The sequence below is a fragment of the Euprymna scolopes genome, chromosome 42, assembly GCF_053919585.1.
Source record: "Euprymna scolopes isolate OS-2025 chromosome 42, ASM5391958v1, whole genome shotgun sequence".
NCBI classification, from domain to species: Eukaryota; Metazoa; Mollusca; class Cephalopoda; order Sepiida; family Sepiolidae; genus Euprymna; species Euprymna scolopes.
The window spans coordinates 11138027-11164578 of record NC_136523.1 but is presented as its reverse complement, the minus strand read 5'-3'; the positions used below and the strand labels follow the sequence as shown (position 1 = coordinate 11164578).

At 26.1% G+C, this 26552-nt stretch overlaps 1 protein-coding gene across 1 annotated transcript in view; it reads left to right on the top strand.

Moving 5' to 3' along the window:
* Positions 1 to 470: 470 nt before the first annotated feature.
* LOC145267204 (uncharacterized) overlaps positions 471 to 26552 on the top strand; it is a 45415-nt gene continuing 19333 nt past the window's right edge. Inside the window, exons 1-2 of the mRNA XM_080123267.1 lie at positions 471 to 633; positions 777 to 857. Coding sequence (XP_079979393.1) covers positions 589 to 633; positions 777 to 857 — 126 coding nt within the window. The 5' untranslated portion in view covers positions 471 to 588. The remainder of the gene's footprint in view (positions 634 to 776; positions 858 to 26552) is intronic.

Below are 26552 nucleotides of genomic sequence, written 5' to 3'. Positions count from 1 at the left end.
AGAATCCTTCCCTCTTTCTAAGAAACATTGTATCTTGAATATGAGAACTAAAGGAAAATTGAGGTCAGCGAGTGTTACAAGGTTGTCAATAATAAACCCTAATACACGTTCCAATCTCCTATTAATATTGAACGCATAATTAGAAAGCAGCATGACCTGTAGAAATTTCACGGGATAGAAATTACATTTAATCAACAAATATGTGTTGATAAATATGTTTCTGGATAGCGCATTTTTTTTTTGTACATTAAACTAATAACACGAAGGAAATATGAGTTTCAATTAAATTTAATAATGTATATTGTATTTATAAATATAGAATTAGTCTAAATGAGATAACTTCAATAAGTACTAATAAATACCAAGAAAGTAATATTGTGCTATATAATTCAATACAATTAATAAAATTACATTGTAAGCAATAAAAAAAAAATAATTTACTCATTTAGTCCTACGCCTCTTTGTAGACACTTTCTTTATGTTGTCTCGTTTCTTTAGAATTTTTCTTTTTATAAAATCTTTATCGAACTTCTCTTCTCAGTGAAGAACCGCTATTCGTACGACTTTCTTTCTAATACCATTGCAACGATGACTATATATGATCATTATACAAAAACATGGCAATATAAAAGGGTAATTCCTCTTATAGTCTTGTTCAGGGTTGTAAAATTGTTAAAGACGGATTTCGCGAATTTGTTTAATTTGGAAATAGTTTGTATGAAAGGAACAAACAAAAGGAAGCTTCTATAGATAATTTTTATTTTTTATTTTTGCAGGTTCGTGTGCAGTGGGTGTTTATACCTGTATTCATACGTGACATAATGGAACACACACATGAAGCAATTCAATCTCAAAAGGTAAGGTTTTACTATATGAAGGCGTTGATTTATATTAAAAAAAAAAGGTAAAAAGTTTAGTAACTGATCGGAACGTATGGATTCTGAACAAGTCGACTTGTCGTGCTGATTCTGCGAGTGTATTTTCTGTCATTATTAGTTACGTATAATGCCAGTAAGTTATGCACATTTATGACCAAAATTTTTTCAGTTTTTATTTTTTATGCGTGTTTGGTATATATAAATATAGTTGCCAAGGCTGCTGCGAAGAATTAATAGAAAACTATTAACGCCTAAAAATATCCTGTACCTCTATAAAGCCACCATTCACCCATATATGGAGTACTGTTGTCACATTTGGGATAGTGCATCTGCTAATTACCTCTCACTTCTTGACAGGGTAGAAAAGACTCGCCAACCTGATAGATCCTGGACTACCATTTACGCTTCAGCCTCTGTCCTATCGACGAAAATGTTGCACCCCTCTACCTATTCTACAAGTACTTTAATGGTGAATGCTATGACGAACTACAAGCACTTGTACCCCCTCGACGTGAATACCTCCGACAAACCCGACAAGCAGCTAAATCCCACTTCTTCACAGTAGAGATCACTAGGTGTAAGAAAGCCTTCTACTCCAATCGTTTCTTCCCCCAGAACTGCTAAACTTAGGAATTCGCTTCGGGGATTCTGCTTTCCCAAATGTACTGACATGCAGAAGTTCAAGTGTAATGTTAACAGATATCTTGCCACTTATCTGTCTTCATAATACCTCTGAAACTTAAGTCCCCGATAGTAGCACCCTACTCCACAGTGACACTGTGCCTTGTTTGGGGTGACATGAAATTCCTAACGTCACATAATATTTATTAACTAGGATCAATCGTTAAGAGTCGTGTTCATTACGCAGACATGGCAATTCACAAATGTCCCTGGTAGGTAGGACAAGCAATTTCATACAACAGCTACGTGCTGTCTATATTAATAATTTTCGTAGATTGAAGCACATGATTGCATTTATTTAAGAGATTTTTATTTGCCCATCGATATTCTCGTTTAACTACGAATAAATTAAGGGATAAAATATTAATATATTTTTTTTACAAAACTACACAGATTGATAGTTTGTAACACACAATAACATACACCTCCTCGTCTATATATATATATATATATATATATATATATATATATATATATATATATATATATAAAAGCGAAAATGTGTGTATGTATGTATGTAGGTATGTTTGTAAGTGTTTGTGTGTTCGCTAAAAACTTTCGACAGACACGACTAAAGTTCACAAACTCTGTATCATATTGAACCCCATCCTTCGCACGAAAAATATCGAATAATTGGCCAAAAACCTTCATTTTTTTCACCCCGAAATCGATAATTCTCGACAAGAGGGGTTCAATAAAAACCGCCTCCTCGTGACCACGACAAGTTCTACGCATGCGTCAGATGACGTCATGACCTGATTTACTTTAAATAGTTGAAGACCTGACTAAATTTTATGTACGTCGCGGTAGCTCAGTTGGTTAGCTCGTTGGTTCGTTATCTAAACGTTTTGGGTTCGAATCGTGGGGTGAGAGGTCTCCTTTTTTTTCGAATTTTTTAAATTTAAATATTTAGCCAGTGTTAAGCAATTTTTCCACGTAACGTTCTTTTTTGTTTTTTTTTTGTTTTTTTTTTTGTACTTTGCTTATTCTTAGCGGAGCCCAAAAACACACGGGTACCCACCGATTTTTTAAATTTTAATATCGAAACAGGCTTATTTAAGCTATTTTTCAGGTGTTTTTTATTTTAAAGTTCATTTTTCTGTTTTCGTTTTCGTTTTTTTCTATTTTTACATTTAATATCATTCGTTTGCCTTACGTTAGTTTTTTTTGTTTTTTTTCGATGTTTTTATTACCTCAACCGCTTAAGTTTTAAAGTTCGTTTTTATGTTTTCTTTTTATACTTCGCCTATGACAAATAAACCTGGTCAGTGACCTCATTTGCTGAATAGCAATTGCTTGTAAGCAATAGCTATTCAGCAAATGAGTTGTATGTTTTCTTTTTTTACTTCGCTCATAACAAACAAACCTGGTCAGTGACCTCATTTGCTGAATTGATGTATCGTCGTCGTTGTAACTCTCTAAAACTTCCGTGCGGGCTCATGTTAATTTGGCTCTTTCTTAAATAAATTAAAACATCTTTCAGTAACTCATAATGGCTGGCCGAAGGGTTTATGTTTTTTCACATTTTATTTTAAAACTTCGCCTTAGGGATCGGGGTTCGTTCCCCCGCCCGTTTCCTTTTTATATAACAGAACACACACCTCCAAACACCCGGGAAACGCCGGGTACACCCGCTAGTGTGTATATATATATATATATATATATATATATATATATATATATATACGCGTGAGCGCGTGTATATGTGTAATATATATAATATATACATGTATGTGTATATATAATATATATAACATATATGTGAATGTATGTACATAAACATGTATTTGTATATATACTATATGTGTATGTATATATACATGCATGTGTATATACAATATATATAATGTATATGTGTATATATACATGTGTATATGTACATATATATATATATGTGTGTATATATGTATATATACATTTGTATGTATGTATACATGTGTGTATGTGTATATATATACATGTGGGTATGTAAATAAATATGTGTATATATATATGTATATATACATACATGTGTGTATATATATACACATGTATATATACATGTATGTATATGGACATGTATATATACATGTATATATATACGTGTGTATATATACGTGTATATACATGTATATGTATATATATATGTGTGTATATATGTGTGTATATATACATGCGTGTATGTATATACGTGTATATGAATATACACGTATGAATGTGTATATATCTAATATACATATTAATAATTGTGTATGTATATACATGTATATACATGTAGGTGTATATATTATATATAATATGTATGTGTGTATATGTATACATGTATTCGTGTGTATATATCTAATATACATATATATGTGTGTGTGTATATACATGTATGCATGTGTATATATCTAATATATATGTATATATGTATGTGTGTATATATACAGGTATGCATGTGTGTATATATATATATATATATATATATATATGTGCGTGTATATATACAAAAATGCATCTGTATATATCTAATATGTATATATGTGTATGTGTATATATACATGTATGCATATGTATATATATAATATATATATATGTGTTTATATATACATGTATGCATCTGTATATATAATATACATATATATATATATGTGTGTGTATATACATGTATGCATGCGTATATATCTAATATATATATATATGTATGTGTGTGTATATACATGTATGCATGCGTATATATCTAATATATGTATATGTATGTGTGTATATATATATGTATCTGTGTATATACATGTATGCATGTGAATATATCTAATATATGTATGTGTGTATATATATGTATCTGTCTATATACATGTATGCATGTGAATATATCTAATATATATATATGTATGTGTGTGTATATATATGTATGTGTGTATATACATGTATGCATGTGTATATATCTAATATATATATATATGTGTATACACATGTATGCATGTGTATATATCTAATATATATATATATATATATATGTATGTGTATATACATGTATGCATGTGTATATATCTAATATATATATATCTATATATATATATATGTGTGTATGTGTGTATATACATGCATGCATGTGTATATATCTAATATATATATATATATATCTGTGTATATATACATGTATGCATGTGTATATTTCTAATATATGTATATGTGTGTGTATATATGCATGTGTATATTTCTAATATATATCTGTGTATATATACATGTATGCATGTGTATATTTCTAATATATGTATATGTGTGTGTATATATGCATGTGTATATTTCTAATATATATATGTATGTGCGTATATATACATGTATGCATGTGTATATATCTAATATATATATGTATGTGTGAGTGTATATATGCATGTGTATATATCTAAGATATATATGTATGTGTTTATATATATATATCTAATATATAAATGTACGTGTGTGTGTATATATACATGTATGCATGTGTATATATCTAATATATATATATATATATATATATGTATGTGTGTATATACATGCATGCATGTGTATATATCTTATATATATATATATATATATGTATGTGTGTATATACATGCATGCATGTGTATATATCTAATATATATGTATGTGTGTATATATATATATCTAATATATACATGTACGTGTATGTATATATACATGTATGCATGTGTATATATCTAAGATATATATGTATGTGTGTATATATGCATGTGTATATATCTAATATATATATATATGTGTATATACATGTATGCATGTGTATATATCTAATATATATGTATGTGTGTGTATATATATATATCTAAAATATAAATGTACGTGTGTGAATATATACATGTATGCGTGTGTATATATCTAATATACATATATATGTGTGTGTGTATGTGCATGTATGCATGTGTATATATCTAATATATATATATATATATATATATATATATATATATATATGTGTGTGTATATATACATGTTTGCATCTGTATATATCTAATATATATATATATATATTTATGTGTGTATATATGCATGTATGCATCTGTATATATCTAATATATATATATAAATATATATATATCTATGAGTGTGTATATATACATGTATGCATGTGTATGTATCTAATATATATATATATGTATGAGTGTGTATATATACATGTATGCATGTGTATATATCTAATATATATATATGTATGAGTGTGTATATATACATGTATGCATGTGTATATATCTAATATATATATATATATGTATGAGTGTGTATATATACATGTATGCATGTGTATATATCTAATATATATATATATATATGTATGAGTGTGTATATATACATGTATGCATGTGTATATATCTAATATATATATGTATGTGTGTGTATATATACATGTATGCATCTGTATATATCTAATATATATATATGTGTATATATACATGTATGCATCTGTATATATCTAATATATATATATGTGTATATATACATGTATGCATCTGTATATATCTAATATATATATATATGTGTGTATATATACACGTATGCATGTGTCTATATCTAATATATATATGTATGGATATATATATATGTATGCATGTGTATTACTTATATATATATGTATGCGTGTATACATGCATGTGTATTACTTATATATATATATGTATGTGTGTATATATGCATGTGTATATTTCTAATATATATATGTATGTGTGTATATATGCATGTGTATATATCTAATATATATATATGTATATATACATGTATGCATTTTTCTATATCTAATATATATGTATATATGTATGTGTGTATATATACATGTATGCATGTGTATATATCTAATATACATATATATATATATATGTATGTGTCTGTGTATATATACATGTATGTATGTGTATATATCTAATATATATATATGTGTGTGTGTGTATATGTGTGTGTATATATATGTATGCATGTGTATATATATAATATATATATGTATGTGTGTTTATATATATGTATGCATGTGTATATATCTAATATATGTGTGTGTATATATATGTATGCATGTGTATATATCTTATATATGTATGTGTGTTTATATATATATATGTATGTGTGTTTATATATATATGTATGCATGTGTATATATCTAATATATATGTATGTGTATATATATATGTATGCATGTGTATATATATAATATATATATGTATGTGTGTATACATGTATGCATGTGTATATATCTAAAATATTTATGTATGTGTGTATATATACATGTATGCATGTGTATATATCTAAAATATGTATGTGTGTATATATACATATATGCATGTGTATATATCTAAAATATGTATGTGGGTATATATACATGTATTATGTGTATATATCTGCTATATATAGGTGTGTGTATATATATATACATATATGCATGTGTATATATCTAATATATATATAATATGTATACGTGTGTGTATATATACATGTAGGTGCATATATAAAATATGTATGTTTATACTCGTGTGCATATATTTTTAATATATATATAATATGTATGATATATTTTTTAATATATCATATGATATACATGTATGGATATCCATATATACTTATATGTGCGCATGTATATATAATATATATGCATACATGTATATGTGTATATCTAATATGTATGTATATATATGCATATTTGTATATAATATATATGTGTATCTATATATACATATATATGTGTGTATATATAATATGTCTTTATATATAATATGTGTCTTTATATATACAATGTGTGTATATATAATGAGTATGCATATATAGTATAGATATGGGTATATATTATATATAATATGTATGGGTGGGTATGTATATATACATGTTTATATAATATATAGGATATGTATGTGTGTATTTATATATACATATATATGTATATATAATAAATAAAATATGTGTGTATGTATATATATACATGTATATGCTTATATATAATAAATAAAATATATATGTGTATATATACATGTATATGTCTATATATATAATAAATAAAATATATATGTGTATATATACATGTACATGTGAATATATAATAAATAAAATATATGTGTATGTATATATTCATGTATATGTATATATGTAATAAATAAAATATGTATGTTTGTATGTATATATACATTTATGTATAATACATACAATGTATATGTGTGTATATATACATGTATATATATAATAAATAAAATATATATGTGTGCATATATACATTCATATGTATATATAAATTAAATATATATGTGTATATATACATATATGCAATATATAATAAATAAAATATGTGTGTATGTATATATACATGTATATGTATATAATATATAAAATGTATGTGTATGTATATATATATATCTGTTAATTTATATATATATATAATATGTATGTAAACAAACATGTATATGTATATATAACATATATAATGTGTGTATTTATATATACATGGAGATGTATAGATATAATAGATAAAATATGCATGTGTGTATGAATATGTAAATTTATATATAATATATAAAATAAGTGTGTATGTATATACACATGTATTGGTATATATATATATATAATATAAAATATATAGATGTATGAATATATAATTGATAAAATATGTATGCGTGTATATATATATGTATATATATAATATATAAAATATAAATGTGTTTGTGTATATATACATGTATATGTATATATATATATAATATATTAAATATGTATGTGTATGTATATATACATATTTATAATATATTAAATATGTATGTTTATGTATATATACATATATATAATATATTAAATGTGTATATGTGTATGTATATATACATATAATATATCAAATATATGTATGAATGTATATATGTATATATAATATATAAAATATATGTGTATGTATATATACATGTATATATATGGTATATAAAATATATACAACTGTATGTATATATAATATATAAAATATATGTGTATATATATACATGTATATATATCATATATAAAATATGTGTATGTATATATACAACTCTATTTATATATAATATATAAAATATGTGTGTATGTATATATACATGCATATGTATATATAATATATAAAATATGTGTATGTATATATACATGTATATGTATGTATAATATATAAAATATGTGTATGTATATATACAGGTATATGTATGTATAATATAAAAAATATGTGTATGTATATATACATGTATATGTATATATAATATATAAAATATGTGTATGTATATATACATGTATATGTATATATAATATATAAAATATGTATATATACATGTATATGTATATATAATATATAAAATATGTATATTTATAAAATATGTATGTGTGTATGTATATATATACATGTATATGTATCTATATATAAAATGTGTGCTTGTATATAAACATTTATATGTATATATAATATATAACATGTGTATGTATATATATACATTTATATGTATATATAATATATGAAATGTGTATCTGTGTATATAATATAATATGTATGTGTGTACGTATATATACATGTATATTCATATACATATATATATAACATATAAAATGTGTGTATGTTTTTATACAGGTATATGCATGTTTGTATTTGTGTATTGTACGAGCCCTTCCTAGTCTTGCAGAAAAACACGCGTTTACATATCTAGACATTTTTCGTCTCATACACATGAGTTCACACAATCATAAGCGCACGTACACACACGTAGATATATTCACGTTCACTCACTCACATTCACATGCATACACACACACCCTAATGTTCACACGTGCACGCAGACATTGGCAACGCCAATTTCCCTTTTAAGGAAATCCCCACACGCGCAAAAGACCACCGGAAAAAAAAACTATAAATGCAAGAGGCATAAGCTGTTTTTTCTCTTTTCGATTCAGCTTCTGAGCTGGGCGTTTATGGGTACGGGGTACGCGCGCCAGCGGTCGTCACGTCCCTGCTAATATTAGTAGGGGCAATAGTCAACAGACAGCACGCACACCTTACACGCTTTCTATCTCCGTTGCCTGGATTGCTATTCTTTCGCTCTCTCTACAACAATAGACTTTCTCTCTCACCACCTTACAGTGAGAGACCAGCGACAAACTTGATTGAGTTTCTCACTCTCTCTATAGCAACAGACTTTCCTTCTCAGCAGTTAACAAAGTAAAAACGTGCTGTACCGTTTTCTTTCATTTGTTTCTTAATGTTATAACTTCTAGTTCGTTTAATTAAATTTAACACTTTGTTCCTGTCTTCCTCAAGACAATTATTTCCTAACGACTAGGGGATATATATAATATATCCACCAGTCAACAACAATATATATATAAATATTTATAATATATATTTCTGTATATATAAAAAAAATATATATATAATTCTGTATATATATTCATGTATGTATGTGTATATATATAATATATACACATATGTGTGTGACTGTATGTGTATATATACATGTATGTATGCATATATACATGTATGTATGTATATATACATGTATGTATGTATATATACATGTATGTATATATACATGTATGTATGTATATATACATGTATGTATGTATATATACATGTATGTATCTATATATACATGTATGCCTGTGTGTATATACATGAATGTAGGTGTGTATATATATATGTATGTATGTTTGTGTATATATACATGTGTGTATGTTTGTGTATATATACATGTATGTTTGTGTATATATACATGTATGAATATTTGTGTATATATACATGTATGAATGTTTGTGTGTATATATACATATGTATATATACATGTATATGTGTATATACATGTATGTATGTATATGTGTATATACATGTATGTATGTATATGTGTATATACATGTATGTATGTATATGTGTATATACATGTATGTATGTATGTATATGTGTATATACATGTATGTATGTATGTGTGTATATACATGTATGTATGTGTGTGTATATACATGTATGTATGTGTGTGTATATACATGTATGTATGTGTGTGTATATACATGTATGTATGTGTGTGTATATACATGTATGTATGTGTGTATATATACATGTATGTATGTGTGTATATATACATGTATGTATGTGTCTATATATACATGTATGTATGTGTCTATATATACATGTATGTATGTGTGTATATATACATGTATGTATGTGTGTATATATACATGTATGTATGTGTGTATATATACATGTATGTATGTGTATATATATACATGTATGTGTGTATATATATACATGTATGTGTGTGTATGTATATACATGTATGTATGTGTGTATATATGTATGTGTGTATATATACATGTATGTATGTGTGTATATATACATGTATGTATGTGTGTGTATATATACATGTATGTATGTGTGTGTATATATACATGTATGTATGCGTGTGTATATATACATGTATGCATGTGTGTGTATATATACATGTATGCATGTGTGTGTATATATATACATGTATGCATGTGTGTGTATATATACATGTATGTATGTGTGTGTATATATACATGTATGTATGTGTGTATATATACATGTATGTATGTGTGTATATATACATGTATGTATGTGTGTATATATACATGTATGTATGTGTGTATATATACATGTATGTATGTGTGTATATATACATGTATGTATGTGTGTATATATACATGTATGTATGTGTGTATATATACATGTATGTATGTGTGTATATATACATGTATGTATGTGTGTATATATACATGTATGTATGTGTGTGTATATATACATGTATGTATGTGTGTATATATATACATGTATGTATGTGTGTATATATATACATGTATGTATGTGTGTATATATACATGTATGTATGTGTGTATATATATACATGTATGTATGTGTGTATATATACATGTATGTATGTGTGTATATATACATGTATGTATGTGTATATATACATGTATGTATGTGTATATATACATGTATGTATGTGGGTATATATATACATGTATGTATGTGTGTATATATGTATGTGTGTGTGTATATATGTATGTATGTGTATATATGTATGTATGTGGGTATATATGTATGTATGTGGGTATATATGTATGTGTGTGTGTATATATGTATGTATGAATGTGTATATATGTATGTATGTGTATATATGTATGTATGTGTGTGTATATATGTATGTATGTGTGTGTATATATGTATGTATGTGTGTGTATATATGTATGTATGTGTGTGTATATATGTATGTGTGTGTATATATGTATGTGTGTATATATACATGTATGTGTGTATATATGTATGTGTGTATATATACATGTATGTATGTGTATATATGTATGTGTGTATATATACATGTATGTATGTGTATATATGTATGTATGTATATATATACATGTATGTATGTGTATATATGTATGTATGTATATATACATGTATGTATGTGTATATATGTATGTATGTATATATACATGTATGTATGTGTATATATGTATGTATGTATATATACATGTATGTATGGGTGTGTATATATACATGGATATATGTGTGTATATATACATGTATGTATGTGTGTATATATACATGTATGTATGTGTGTATATATATACATGTATGTGTGTATATATACATGTATGTATGTGCGTGTATATATACATGTATGTGTATGTGCGTGTATATATACATGTATGTATATGTGCGTGTATATATATACATGTATGTATATGTGCGTGTATATAGACATGTATGTGTATGTGCGTGTATATATACATGTATGTATATGTGCGTGTATATATATATACATGTATGTATATGTGCGTGTATATAGACATGTATGTATATGTGTGTATATATACATGTATGTATATGTGTGTATATATACATGTATGTATATGTGTGTATATATACATGTATGTATATGTGTGTATATATACATGTATGTATATGTGTGTATATATACATGTATGTATATGTGTGTATATATACATGTATGTATATGTGTGTATATATATACATGTATGTATATGTGTGTATATATATACATGTATGTATATGTTTGTATATATACATGTATGTATATGTGTGTATATATATACATGTATGTATATGTGTGTATATATATACATGTATGTATATGTGTGTATATATATACATGTATGTATATGTGTGTGTATATATACATGTATGTATATGTGTGTATACATATACATGTATGTATATGTGTGTATATATACATTTATGTATATGTGTGTATATATACATGTATGTATATGTGTGTATACATATACATGTATGTGTATGTGTGTATACATATACATGTATGTGTATGTGTGTATACATATACATGTATGTGTATGTGTGTATATATACATGTATGTATATGTGTGTATATATACATGTATGTATATGTGTGTATATATATACATGTATGTATATGTGTGTATATATACACATGTATGTATATGTGTGTATATATACATGTATGTATATGTGTGTGTATATATACATGTATATGTGTGTATATACATGTATGTATTAGTGTATATATACATGTATGTATTAGTGTATATATATACATGTATGTATGTGTGTATATATATATACATGTATGTATGTGTGTATTTATATACATGTATGTATGTGTGTATATATATATATATGTATGTATGTGTGTATATATATACATGTATGTATATGTGTGTATATATATACATGTATGTATATGTGTGTATATATATACATGTATGTATATGTGTCTGTATATATACATGTATGTATATGTGTCTATATATACATGTATGTATATATGTGTATATATACATGTATGTATATGTGTATATATACATGTATGTATATGTGTATATATGTACATGTATGTATATGTGTATATATATACATGTATGTATATGTGTATATATACATGTATGTATATGTGTATATATGTACATGTATGTATATGTGTATATATGTACATGTATGTATATGTGTATATATGTACATGTATGCATATGTGTATATATGTACATGTATGTATATGTGTATATATGTACATGTATGTATATGTGTATATATGTACATGTATGCATATGTGTATATATGTACATGCATGTATATGTGTATATATATGCATGCATGTATATGTGTGTATATATACATGTATGTATATGTGTATATATACATGTATGTATATGTGTGTATATATACATGTATGTATATGTGTGTATATATACATGTATGTATATGTGTGTATATATACATGTATGTATATGTTTGTATATATACATGTATGTATATGTGTGTATATATACATGTATGTATATGTGTGTATATATACATGTATGTATATGTGTGTATATATACATGTATGTATATGTGTGTATATATACATGTATGTATATGTGTGTATATATACATGTATGTATATGTGTATATATACATGTATGTATATGTGTATATATACATGTATGTATATGTGTATATATACATGTATGTATATGTGTGTATATATACATGTATGTATATGTGTATATATACATGTATGTATATGTGTATATATACATGTATGTATATGTGTGTATATATACATGTATGTATATGTGTATATATACATGTATGTATATGTGTATATATACATGTATGTATATGTGTGTATATATACATGTATGTATATGTGTTTATATATACATGTATGTATATGGGTGTATATATACATGTATGTATATGTGTGTATATATACATGTATGTATATGTGTGTATATGCATATGTGTATATATACATGCATGTATGAGTGTGTATGTATACATGTATGTATGTTTGTATGTAAGCATGTATGTGTATATATAATGTGTGTATGCATGTATTTATATACGTGTATGCATATTTGTGAATATATCTATATAACATATATGTGGGTATACACATATGTGTGTATATGTGTATATAATATGTGTATATAATATATATTGGTGTGTATATATGCATGGGTATATATATGATATAGATGCGTGCATGCATATATGGGTATATATAATATATATGTGTGTATACATGTATGGGTATATAGATAATGTATATGTGTGATTACATGTATGGATATATAGTTAATGTATATGTGTGTATACATGTATGGGTATATAGATAATGTATATGTGTGTATACATGTATTGGTATATAGATAATGCATATGTGTGTATACATGTATGGGTATATAGATAATGTATGTGTGTATACATGTGCGGGTATATAGATTATGTATATGTGTGTATATAATATATGTGTGTATACATGTATGTGTGTATACATGTATGTGTGTATATATAATATATATGTCTATACAAGTATGTGTATATATATGTGTGTATGTATACATATGTATGTAAACATATAATATAAATGTGTGTATGTATACATGTATGTGCATGTATACCTGTGTATATCTAATATACATGTATGTGTATGTATACATGTGTATATATAATATATATGTGTGTATGTATACATGTCTCGGTATATACTGTATATGTGTGTATGTATACATGTATGTGTATATATAATATATGTGTCTATGTATACAGTATGTGTATATATAATGTATATGTATATGTATATATGTAGGTGTATATATAATATATCCATATGTATACATGTGTGTATGTATACATATGTGTATATATAATTTGTTTGTTTGTGTGTATGTATAGATGTATTTGTATATATAAGGTATATGTGTATGTATACATGTAGGTGTATATATAATATATATATATATATGTGTGTGTATGTAAACATGTATATGTATATAATATATATATATATATTTGTAGCTATACATGTATGCGTCTATATAATATATATTTGCCTATGTATACATGTATGTGTATGTATAGTATATATGTGTGAGTATGTATACATGTATGTGTATAGATGATAGGTATGTGTGTATATACACATGTATATGTATAGAAAATATATGTGTGTGGGTATATATATACATGTATCTGTATAGATAATATATATGTGTGTGGTTGTATACATGTATGTGTATAGATAATAGATATGGGTGTATGTATACATGTATGTGTATAGATAATAGATATATGTGTACGTATACGTGTATGTTTATAGATAATATGTGAGTGTATGTATACAAGTATGTATATATATTATATATGTGTTTGTATACATGTATGTGTATATTAAATATATGTGTGTATACATGTATGTGTATATACCATATATGTGTTTTTGTATACATGTATATGTATATATAATATATGTGTTTATGTATACATGTATGTGTATATATAATATACGTGTTTATGTATACATGTTTGTGTATATATAATATATGTGTGTATGTATACATGTATGTGTATATATATGGGTGTATGTATACATATGTGTATATATATATATATGTGTGTACGTATACATGTATGTGTATATATATATGTGTGTGTATGTATACATGTATGTGTATATATGTGTGTATGTATACCCGTGTGTGTATATATATATGTGTGTATGTATATACGTATGTGTATATATATGTATGTATACACGTATGTATATATATATGTATGTATGTATACACGTATGTGTATATATATGTATGTATGTATGTATAAATGTATGTGTATATGTATGTATGCATGTATGTGTATATATATTAAGTATGTATGTATACATTTATGTGTATATATATAATATATATGTATGTATACATGTATGTGTATATATAATATATATGTATGTATGTATACATGTATGTGTATATATAATATATATGTATGTATGTGTACATGTATGTGTATATATAATATGTATGTATATATATAATATATATGTATGTATGCAAACATGTATGTGTATATATAATATATATGTATGAATGTATACATGGATGTGTATATATAATATATATGTATGTATTTATACATGTATGTGTATATATAATAGATATTTAGGTATGTATACATATATGTGTATATATAATATATATGTATTTATACATGTATGTGTATATATAATAGAAATGTATGTATGTATACATATATGTGTATATATAATAGATATGTATGTATACATATATGTGTATATATAATATATATGTATGTATACATGTATGTGTATATATAATATATATATGTATGTATACATGTATGTGTATATATAATGTATATGTATGTATGTATACATGTATGTGTGTATGTATACATGTATATGTATATATAATATATATGTATGTATACATGTATGTGTATATATAATATATATGTATGTATATATACATGTATGTGTATATATAATATATATGTATGTATGTATACATGTATGTGTGTATATAATATATGTGTATGTATGTATACATGTATGTGTGTATATAATATATGTGTATGTATGTATACATGTATGTGTGTATATAATATATATGTATGTGTGTATACATGTATGTGTGTATATAATAAATATGTATGTATACATGTATGTGTATATATAATATATCTGTATTTATGTATACATGTATGTGTATATATAATATATATGTATGTATACGCATATGTGTATATATAATATATATGTATATATGTATACGTATATGTGTATATATAATATATATGTATGTATGTATACGTATATGTGTATATATAATATATATGTATGTATGTATACGTATATGTGTATATATAATATATATGTATGTATGTATACATTTATGTGTATATATAATATATATGTATGTATGTATACATTTATGTGTATATATAATATATATGTATGTATGTATACATTTATATGTATATATATTATATATATGTATGTATGTATACATTTATGTGTATATATAATATATATGTATGTATGTATACATTTATATGTATATATACATTATATATATATGTATGTATGTATACATTTTTGTGTATATATAATATATATGTATGTATACATGTATGTGTATATAAATTATATTTGTATGTATGTATACATGTATGTGTATATAAATTATATTTGTATGTATGTATACATGTATGTGTATATATAATATATATGTATGTATACATGTATGTGTATATATAATATATATGTATGTATACATCTATGTGTATATATAATATATATGTATGTATACATGTATGTGTATATATAATATATATGTATGTATACATGTATGTGTATATATAATATACATGTATGTATGTATACATGTATGTGTATATATAATATATATGTATGTATGTATGTATACATGTACGTGTATATATAATATATATGTATGTATGTATACATGTATGTGTATATATAATATATATGTATGTATACATGTATGCGTATATATAATATATATGTATGTATGTATACATGTATGCGTATATATAATATATATGTATGTATGTATACATGTATGCGTATATATAATATATATGAATGTATATATACATGTATGTGTATATATAATATATATGTATGTATACATGTATGTGTATATATAATATATATGTATGTATGTATACATGTATGTGTATATATAATATATATGTATGTATGTATACATGTATATGTATATATAATATATATGTATGTATACATGTATGTGTATATATAATATATATGTATGTATACATGTATGTGTATATATAATATATATGTATGTATACATGTATGTGTATATATAATATATATGTATGTATACATGTATGTGTATATATAATATATATGTATGTATACATGTATGTGTATATATAATATATATGTATGTATACATGTATGTGTATATATAATATATATGTATGTATGTATACATGTATGTGTATATATAATATGTATGTATTTAGGTATACATGTATGTGTATATATAATATATATGTATTTAGGTATACATGTATGTGTATATATAATATGTATGTATGTATACATGTATGTGTATATATAATATATATGTATTTAGGTACACATGTATGTGTATATATAATATATCTGTATGTAGGTACACATGTATGTGTATATGTAATATATATGAATGTATGTAGGTACGCATGTATGTGTATATGTAATATATATGTATGTAGGTACACATGTATGTGTATATGTCATATATATGTATGTAGGTACACATGTATGTGTATATGTAATATGTATGTATGTAGGTACACATGTATGTGTATATGTAATATGTATGTATGTATGTAGGTACACATGTATGTGTATATGTAATATGTATGAATGTATGTAGGTACACATGTATGTGTATATGTAATATGTGTGAATGTATGTATACATGTATTTGTATATATAATGCATATGTATATATGTACATGTATGTGTATATACTATATATATTTATGTATACATGTATGGGTATATATTATATATATGTATGTATACATGTATGTGTAAATATGATATATATGTATACATGTATGTGTATATATAATATATATGTATGTGTATATATAATATATATGTATGTGTATATATAATATATGTATGTGTATATGTATGTATGTATACATGTTTGTGTAAATGTATGTATACATGTATTTATGTATACATGTATGTGTATATATATGTGTGTATGTGTACGTGTCTATTTATAATATATGTCTTCATGTATACATGTATGTGTATAAAAAATATATATGTGTATGTATACATGTATGTATATATATGTAATATATATATGTGCATGTATATATACATGTATTTGTGTATATACTATATATATGTGCATGTATATATACATGTATTTGTGTATATACTATATATATGTGCATGTATATATACATGTATTTGTATATATATAATATATATAATATGTGTGCAGTTATATATACATATATTTGTATAAATATTATATATATAATATGGGTGCATGTATATATACATGTATTTGTATATATAGTATATATATATAATATGTGTGCATGTCTATATACATGTATTTGTATATATATCATATATATAATATGTGCGCATATATATACATGTATGTGTATATATAATATGTATAATATATATGTGTGCATGTATATATACATGTATGTGTATATATATCTAATATGTATAATAGATGTGTGCATATATATATACATGTTTTTGTATACATATAATATGTGTGCATGTATATATATATACATTTTTGTGTATATATAATATATATAATATGTATATGTGTGTGTATGTATATATACATGTATCTGCATATGTGTGTATGTGTTTATACATGTATCTGTATAGTTTGATTATATATAATATATATGTGTGTATGTATATATACATGTATGTGTGTATTTATATATACATCCATCTGTGTATATAGATTATATATAATATATACGTGTGGATTTATATATACATGTATCTGTATATATAATATATACAATATATATATATATGTGTGTGTATGTATATATGCATGATAAATATTGTGTATATTTATATATACATGTGTGTGTATGTATATATGCATGATAAATATTTTGTATGTATATATATACATGTGTGTATTTATATAATATATTTAATATATATTGTGTATGTATATATACATGTATGTATATGATATGTCAGGTCATTTCATATGCTAATGGCACCATATAACCCAGTACTACCTGCCTCATGGTCGGGTCACCGGCGACTAAACTGGTTCCCCCACCAGACTTGTTTGGTGAGGAGGGCCGCTAGTCTCCCTGGAGGATTAAAAACAAGACCTTCCAAAAGGCCAACTAGCACCGTGTATATTTGTGTGTATATGTTTAATGGGGTGGAGAGGGCTCCCGAAAGCCGTGGTTAAGGCAATCTTTCTAGGAGAAGCATATCTCTTATTTAAAAAAAAAAAACATATGGATTAAACGCAGAATATTGAGTGTAGCTTAATCGCCATATATATATATATATATATATATATATATATATATATATATATATATATATATTAGCTCTTTGCGTCAAGTGGCTTCATGTTTGTAAGGAGTACTTTTCATTAAAAATAATCTGATAACCGTAAGAACAGTCAATTTTTTTCGCATGTTATGAATTGCAAACACATAAACTTAGAAAGAAAGATAGGAACATTTATTGGGTTGATAAAGTAAAGTTTGATACACTGAGTTACTTCTTTCTTGGGTTTTCTACACTAACCACTTAATACTATATAAAACGACCGCATCATCTTACGTAACGTAACACGTAAATATACGGCAGAATCACGTTGACACACCGGTTCTCGCCAGATTACCGAAGTTAAGCAACGTGAGCCTGGCCAGTACCAGATGGGTGAAAATTTGGGTAGGCGCTGTATGTACCGCGAGACACCAAGTTTGGAAACTGGCGTGTTCTATCCTACTCAGAGGGTAGATAGGCCTCTCTTAAGCCGTGACAGTCATCCAATCTAGTGATGACGTCACGATAAATAAATACCCTTAATAGGGCTGGCGATACAGCAAGTATTTAGCTACAGACAAGATATTTATTAGACTGCAAAATTGTGCAGTAAGTTACGTTACGTTCTGACAATTATATATCTTTATTATAATTTTTACTACTCTTTGTCTGTGTGTGCGCGGTTTATCTCAGCTTACAGGCAACTGTGTCTTTGTCTGTATACCTTTATGTGGTCTAAAAATCTATATGTTTCTATCATTTTGCACTGAAAGACTGATTTAGCTGTCGTACGAACCTACATCTCTTTAACATCATCTTTGTATAGATAGTCCCTCAGGCATTTGTCTATAAAATAGTCCTATAGCAATGAAAATGTTATGACACGTGTAGGCTTGAGATGCTGGGAGCATGTAATAATTGATCAACCATCATTATATGTATCCGTGTGTGTATGTACGTACGTATGTTTATATATGTACTTGTATATGTATATATATATATATATATGTGTGTGTATATATATGCATGTATATATGTTTTTGGGTGTTTGTATGTATGTATATATATATACATATATATATATATACAAACACACAAAAACATATATATAAAACTTGTAAATATTACCTCTTTAATTTTTATAATATATTTTAAGTTTACCATTTTGATTACCTTGTAAACTTATTGTAATTTATATATATATATATATATATATATATATGTTTGTATATATGTATGTATATGTGTTTAACTGTTTGTGTATATATTTGCATATGTGTACGTATTTGTATATGTATATGTGTATATATATGCGCATGTATGCATGTGTATTATGTATTGTGTACGGTTATGGATACATGTGTGTATGTGTGTGTGTACGTATATATATGTATATATAGCAATGACCGTTTTCAGTTGCATGTCTGCTTGAGTGTGTGAATTCCCCGTATCACTAAAAAAAAAATAAGAAAGTCATGTTAGTGCTCATGGACTTTAAGTGCCTGAGGGCGTGGCACGCGTCTGACAAGACGTTGCAATCATTTATCTACCTATGTATGTCTATTACTTTCTGTGTGTGTGTGTGTAATATATATATATATGTATATATATTTATATATATATATATAATCTGTGTGTGTGCGTGTTAATATGTCTGTATATGTGTCTATATGCAGGCATTTGGCTGCTAACGAGGTGCTTGTTAATGAAAAACACATACACACATATTTCCTGTGATTTCATTCCTTTAATTATTGCAACATCTTTATTTTAAACGATCGATATCTAATATTACAATAACAAATATTGATCCTATGAGTGGCATTCATTCTTTTACTGAACTCGACCGCTGGCTTTGTCGGTCTTTATTGACGCAATGTATTTTCTTTATAATAGAATTTCTTCAATATAACCAGAATCAACATCGATCTTTAAATTACAATTGCATGTTTTTATGATTTTGAGTTTAAAATTTTATTTTTTTATTATTACATCTGATGTTTAGTTTTATAACTTTTTTTTTTTAATAATTTCGCGATATTTTTTTCTCCTTTCGTTCGTTCCATATATGGATATGGCAAAGCTATATAAAATAAAATACGCATCACATGCGCTTAAAAGAAAATCACAACGTAATGTTATGAAAATAAACAAATATGTATCATATTATTCTTTATTTTCCTAATAGTACGTTTTGATTTTGTTGCAAGCGTACTAGATGCATATTTTTTATTCAAATAAAAACAACGTTTCTATTGAACTTTCATTGTTGATATTTATATATAATACTAGCATTTCAGCCCGGATTTGCCCGGGTGTTTTGAGGTGTACGCTTAGCAAAACAAAAAAAAAGTCAATTTTTTTTTAATTTGACCCCTATTATGACCCCTTAAAATTTATACTTTCGGGCTCAAATCACTTTATTAAGTTAGATCCAGGTTCAAGGAACCTATATCTAAAATTTCAAGTGTCTAGACCCAAAATTGTCGGAGGAGTTTGGTAGAGTTCTTAAAGGTCAAATCGTTGAAATTTGACCCCTTATCAGCTAAATTTCTGGCTGACACCCGTTACATCGATTTTCCCAAATCTCAGTACCCGGTATTTCAAATTTCGAGTCTATAGACTAAAAATTGACAGAGTTATTGCGTAGGGAAATGTACACAGACAGACAGACAGACACGTTCACTTTTATAGATATATAGATTAAGTAGCCCTGAAATTGAAGTAGAAAGGAGGAACATTCTTTTATTGTTTAAATAAACTGGAGACTTATAAAGGTGCTGGAAGTGACCCACATTTACGCCTATGCGTTTCTGGGCACATTTAACAACGCTTGAAGATACTGCCTATAGATCTTTTCTGCTGATTCCCCTGATGACGTTGGTAATAATCTCCTTTAGTTAGTCTAAATTGTGAGGATTACTTGCACAAACGTTTTTCGTTTAAATCCCCCAAAGATAAAAATCACACGATGAAAATTCCCGGGAACCTGGTGGCCCTTCCCCTTTGCTTATTTTTTTCTCTCTTCTGTAAACATATGAAATCGTGTCAGTGATCCGTGAGACGGTGGCACGTGCACAGGCCTCTGCAGACAAACTTCTCTCTAGTTGACCTTGGAAAACTAAATATTTTTGTTTACTAGCCAAATAGAAAAATTACTCACCAAAACATGATTTTTATAATATGACATCCTATGACGAGTATGGGCATTAAAAAGATGTTTCTATGTTTTTTTTTTTTTAAACAAGTGTAATTCTAAATATACAACAAATTTTATGTTGATACTTGAAATTTTAAACATTCTAATTTTTGCTGATGCTTTTTTAAAAATATTAATTAAAATATTAAAATATTTCTAAATATTAATAAAAAATACTATTAGCTTTTTTTTTAATATGTCATTCTTTATATGCCAAATTTTATCTGTAGAAACCTTGAAAATGGGCATTGAATATCTGAATGGACCTACCCCACTGAATATGTTAATTTCTGACATCTTTAACTATAAACTTTCTCTCCCATCTTTGTGTGTGTTTTCTCTCCTTTATCTTTCCTGTCAATCGTTTGGAGTTTAATTTAGTTGTGTTTAAAAAGCGATTTATTTTTTTACTTTGTAAAAAATGTAGGCTGTTTTTAATTGTGGGGTATTATACCAGGGCTTTATGGACAAACTTATCTTTAGTTGGCCTTTGACCACGGAATATTTTCGTTACTAGCCAAACCCACATGATTTTTAGAATATGACATCTTCATTCTGTGATGAGTATGTACATCTTAAAGATTGTTTTCTGTGTTTTTTTTAAATAAGTGTAATTCTAAATATACAACAAATTTAATGCTGGTACTTGAAAGTATAAACATTCTGATTTCTGCAGATGTTTTTTAAACGGCATTTAAAACTTTTATTGTTTTAATCATTTAACTTTGCTTATTTTATTAAAAAAAGTTGAAAAGATATCTTTCAACCAGTACTGAGCTTGGAAGATTGTCAGTGGAAGAAATACAATCGCCAAAATATAAGAATTTCATTATTTTTAGTCGCCACTTTGGAAAATAACCTGCAAATGCAACTGTGTCACTCGCAATGAAGAGCCCTGGTACGGCACCTTGTTGGAAAAAATACATTTTGTCTTGCGGTATCAATTGGTTGTAAAGAGAAAGGTTAGAGAAGTCAGACTGCTTTAAAGTGGATTGTTTAATCTAAAAAACAATGCTTAGTGGAAGATTAGAAAGATCGGGCTACTTTTAAGTTAGCCATTGAATATTTCAGTAAATTTAATGTCAGGTAAATTAATGAAGGTTTGATCATTGTGCCAGTAATATTCAAGATGAAAACAGCAGTCCGTATAAATCGTTAGGTAATACTGAGCTCAGTTGTAAGTGACAATCTTCTAGGGGTTCAATGTTGACTACTCAGTCCGAAAAATTCGTTATTGAAATTTCAAATCAGATATATTGATCTTATGCATAAATTTGGTTGCTTTTATTGGACATGACCAGTTGTTTTTATTTTAATTATGCATCGCCTCATTTCCTCTTTCAATTTAATGTCCTCTATTCGATTTTCAATAATCAACACCGACATACTAACGCACTGACACATTGTTTTTATTAATTTTGACTTTGAACTTTAATGTTATTTGATCTGGACTTATTGGTTTAATCGCCTTTTTTTCAACCTTTTTTCAAGTTTTTTTTTTTTTTGCCTAAATAACTTAAGCATTAATAGCGATAAGTCCAATGTATAAAATTAAACACATGCATAAAATGTATATAGCTGCTTTAATGTGCTTTTATGATTGCATCTTCAGCCAAATCAAGGCACAGTGCAACTTTCATATGCATAGCTACTATCTAGAACATAATTTGCAGAAATACTATCAAGATAGTTGTTTACATTACACTTGAACCTCTGCATTAGTACAGTCAAGGAAGCAGGGAATTCCAAAGAGTATATGGTCACGTGAAGAAGCTATTAGATTAGAAGGCTTTCTGACGTCAATGGATCTCTACTGTGTTGGATTGTGATTAAGTTGGTGTCGAGTTCGTCGGGAGTGTTTTCGTAGAGGGAGGTAAAAGGGTTTTTATTTTGTTGGAACACCTTCAATTAAAATACTTGTAATGCTAGAAGATGGATACAACATTTGATCGATGGGACATAGGTTGAAACCTACAGGGTGGTCAAAAAGTCAGGTAACATTTTAAAGAAAAACGATATTAGCAATACACGTATATTTAAGTACCATACATTGAAATATAAAATGAAACAAACATGGAATATGTTTATTTTGTTAATTGTCGTCCATTTCTCTCTATCAATCGCTGGAAGCGATTAATCACTGATTGTGTAACACGTGTAATCATGTCAGCTGATATCCGCGCAATCTCCTCTTCAGTAAATAACTTTAAAGACGCTATTGTATCAGGCTTCTTGCCATAAACGCTATCCTTTACATAGCCCCAAAGCCAGAAATCAGGAGTGGTAAGTTTATATATTACACTCAAATATTTAAACAAATAATATTAAACGAATAGAGATTATAATGGATCATATTGTTTTTTCTACCTTTAACATGTTACCTGACTTTTTGACTACTCTGTAGTTCATAGTGCGTTACTTATTGGGTTGGATCCTCTTTTGAACCTTATCTAAGAGGGAGAGAGAGTCGGCCTTCAATGTATCTGTTCCAATTCTGTTATCTTATACTTTTCATTTGGGGTACGCGCAAAGTGTATTAGTGTTTCTGATTTTATTTTTGTTTCTTGTTGTTCAGTCAATGATGCAGAAATACATCTAGAGGTAATTTGTAATTTTCTCTCAATCCTTATATTAAAATGTTCTATTTACAAACATTCTCACCCAATTCTCTAATTTGTCGATCGTGGAAAATAAACAAGTACGATCCCCCGCACTATAACACAATATTAACGCAGTTATGTGACTTCCTTCAGTCTTAAGAGACTATGGATACTGACTGTAAGGGTGGCTGCGTGTGAAATTTGTGTGGCAAGAGTTGCGCAGTCTCCAACCACGCCTCTCTTTAGTCAACATTGTTGGACACCAGTGGCAAATTGAGGGACAGGACGACTGGAAACAATGGCAAGATGCGTGGAGAGCACATACGGGGCTTAGAATTTC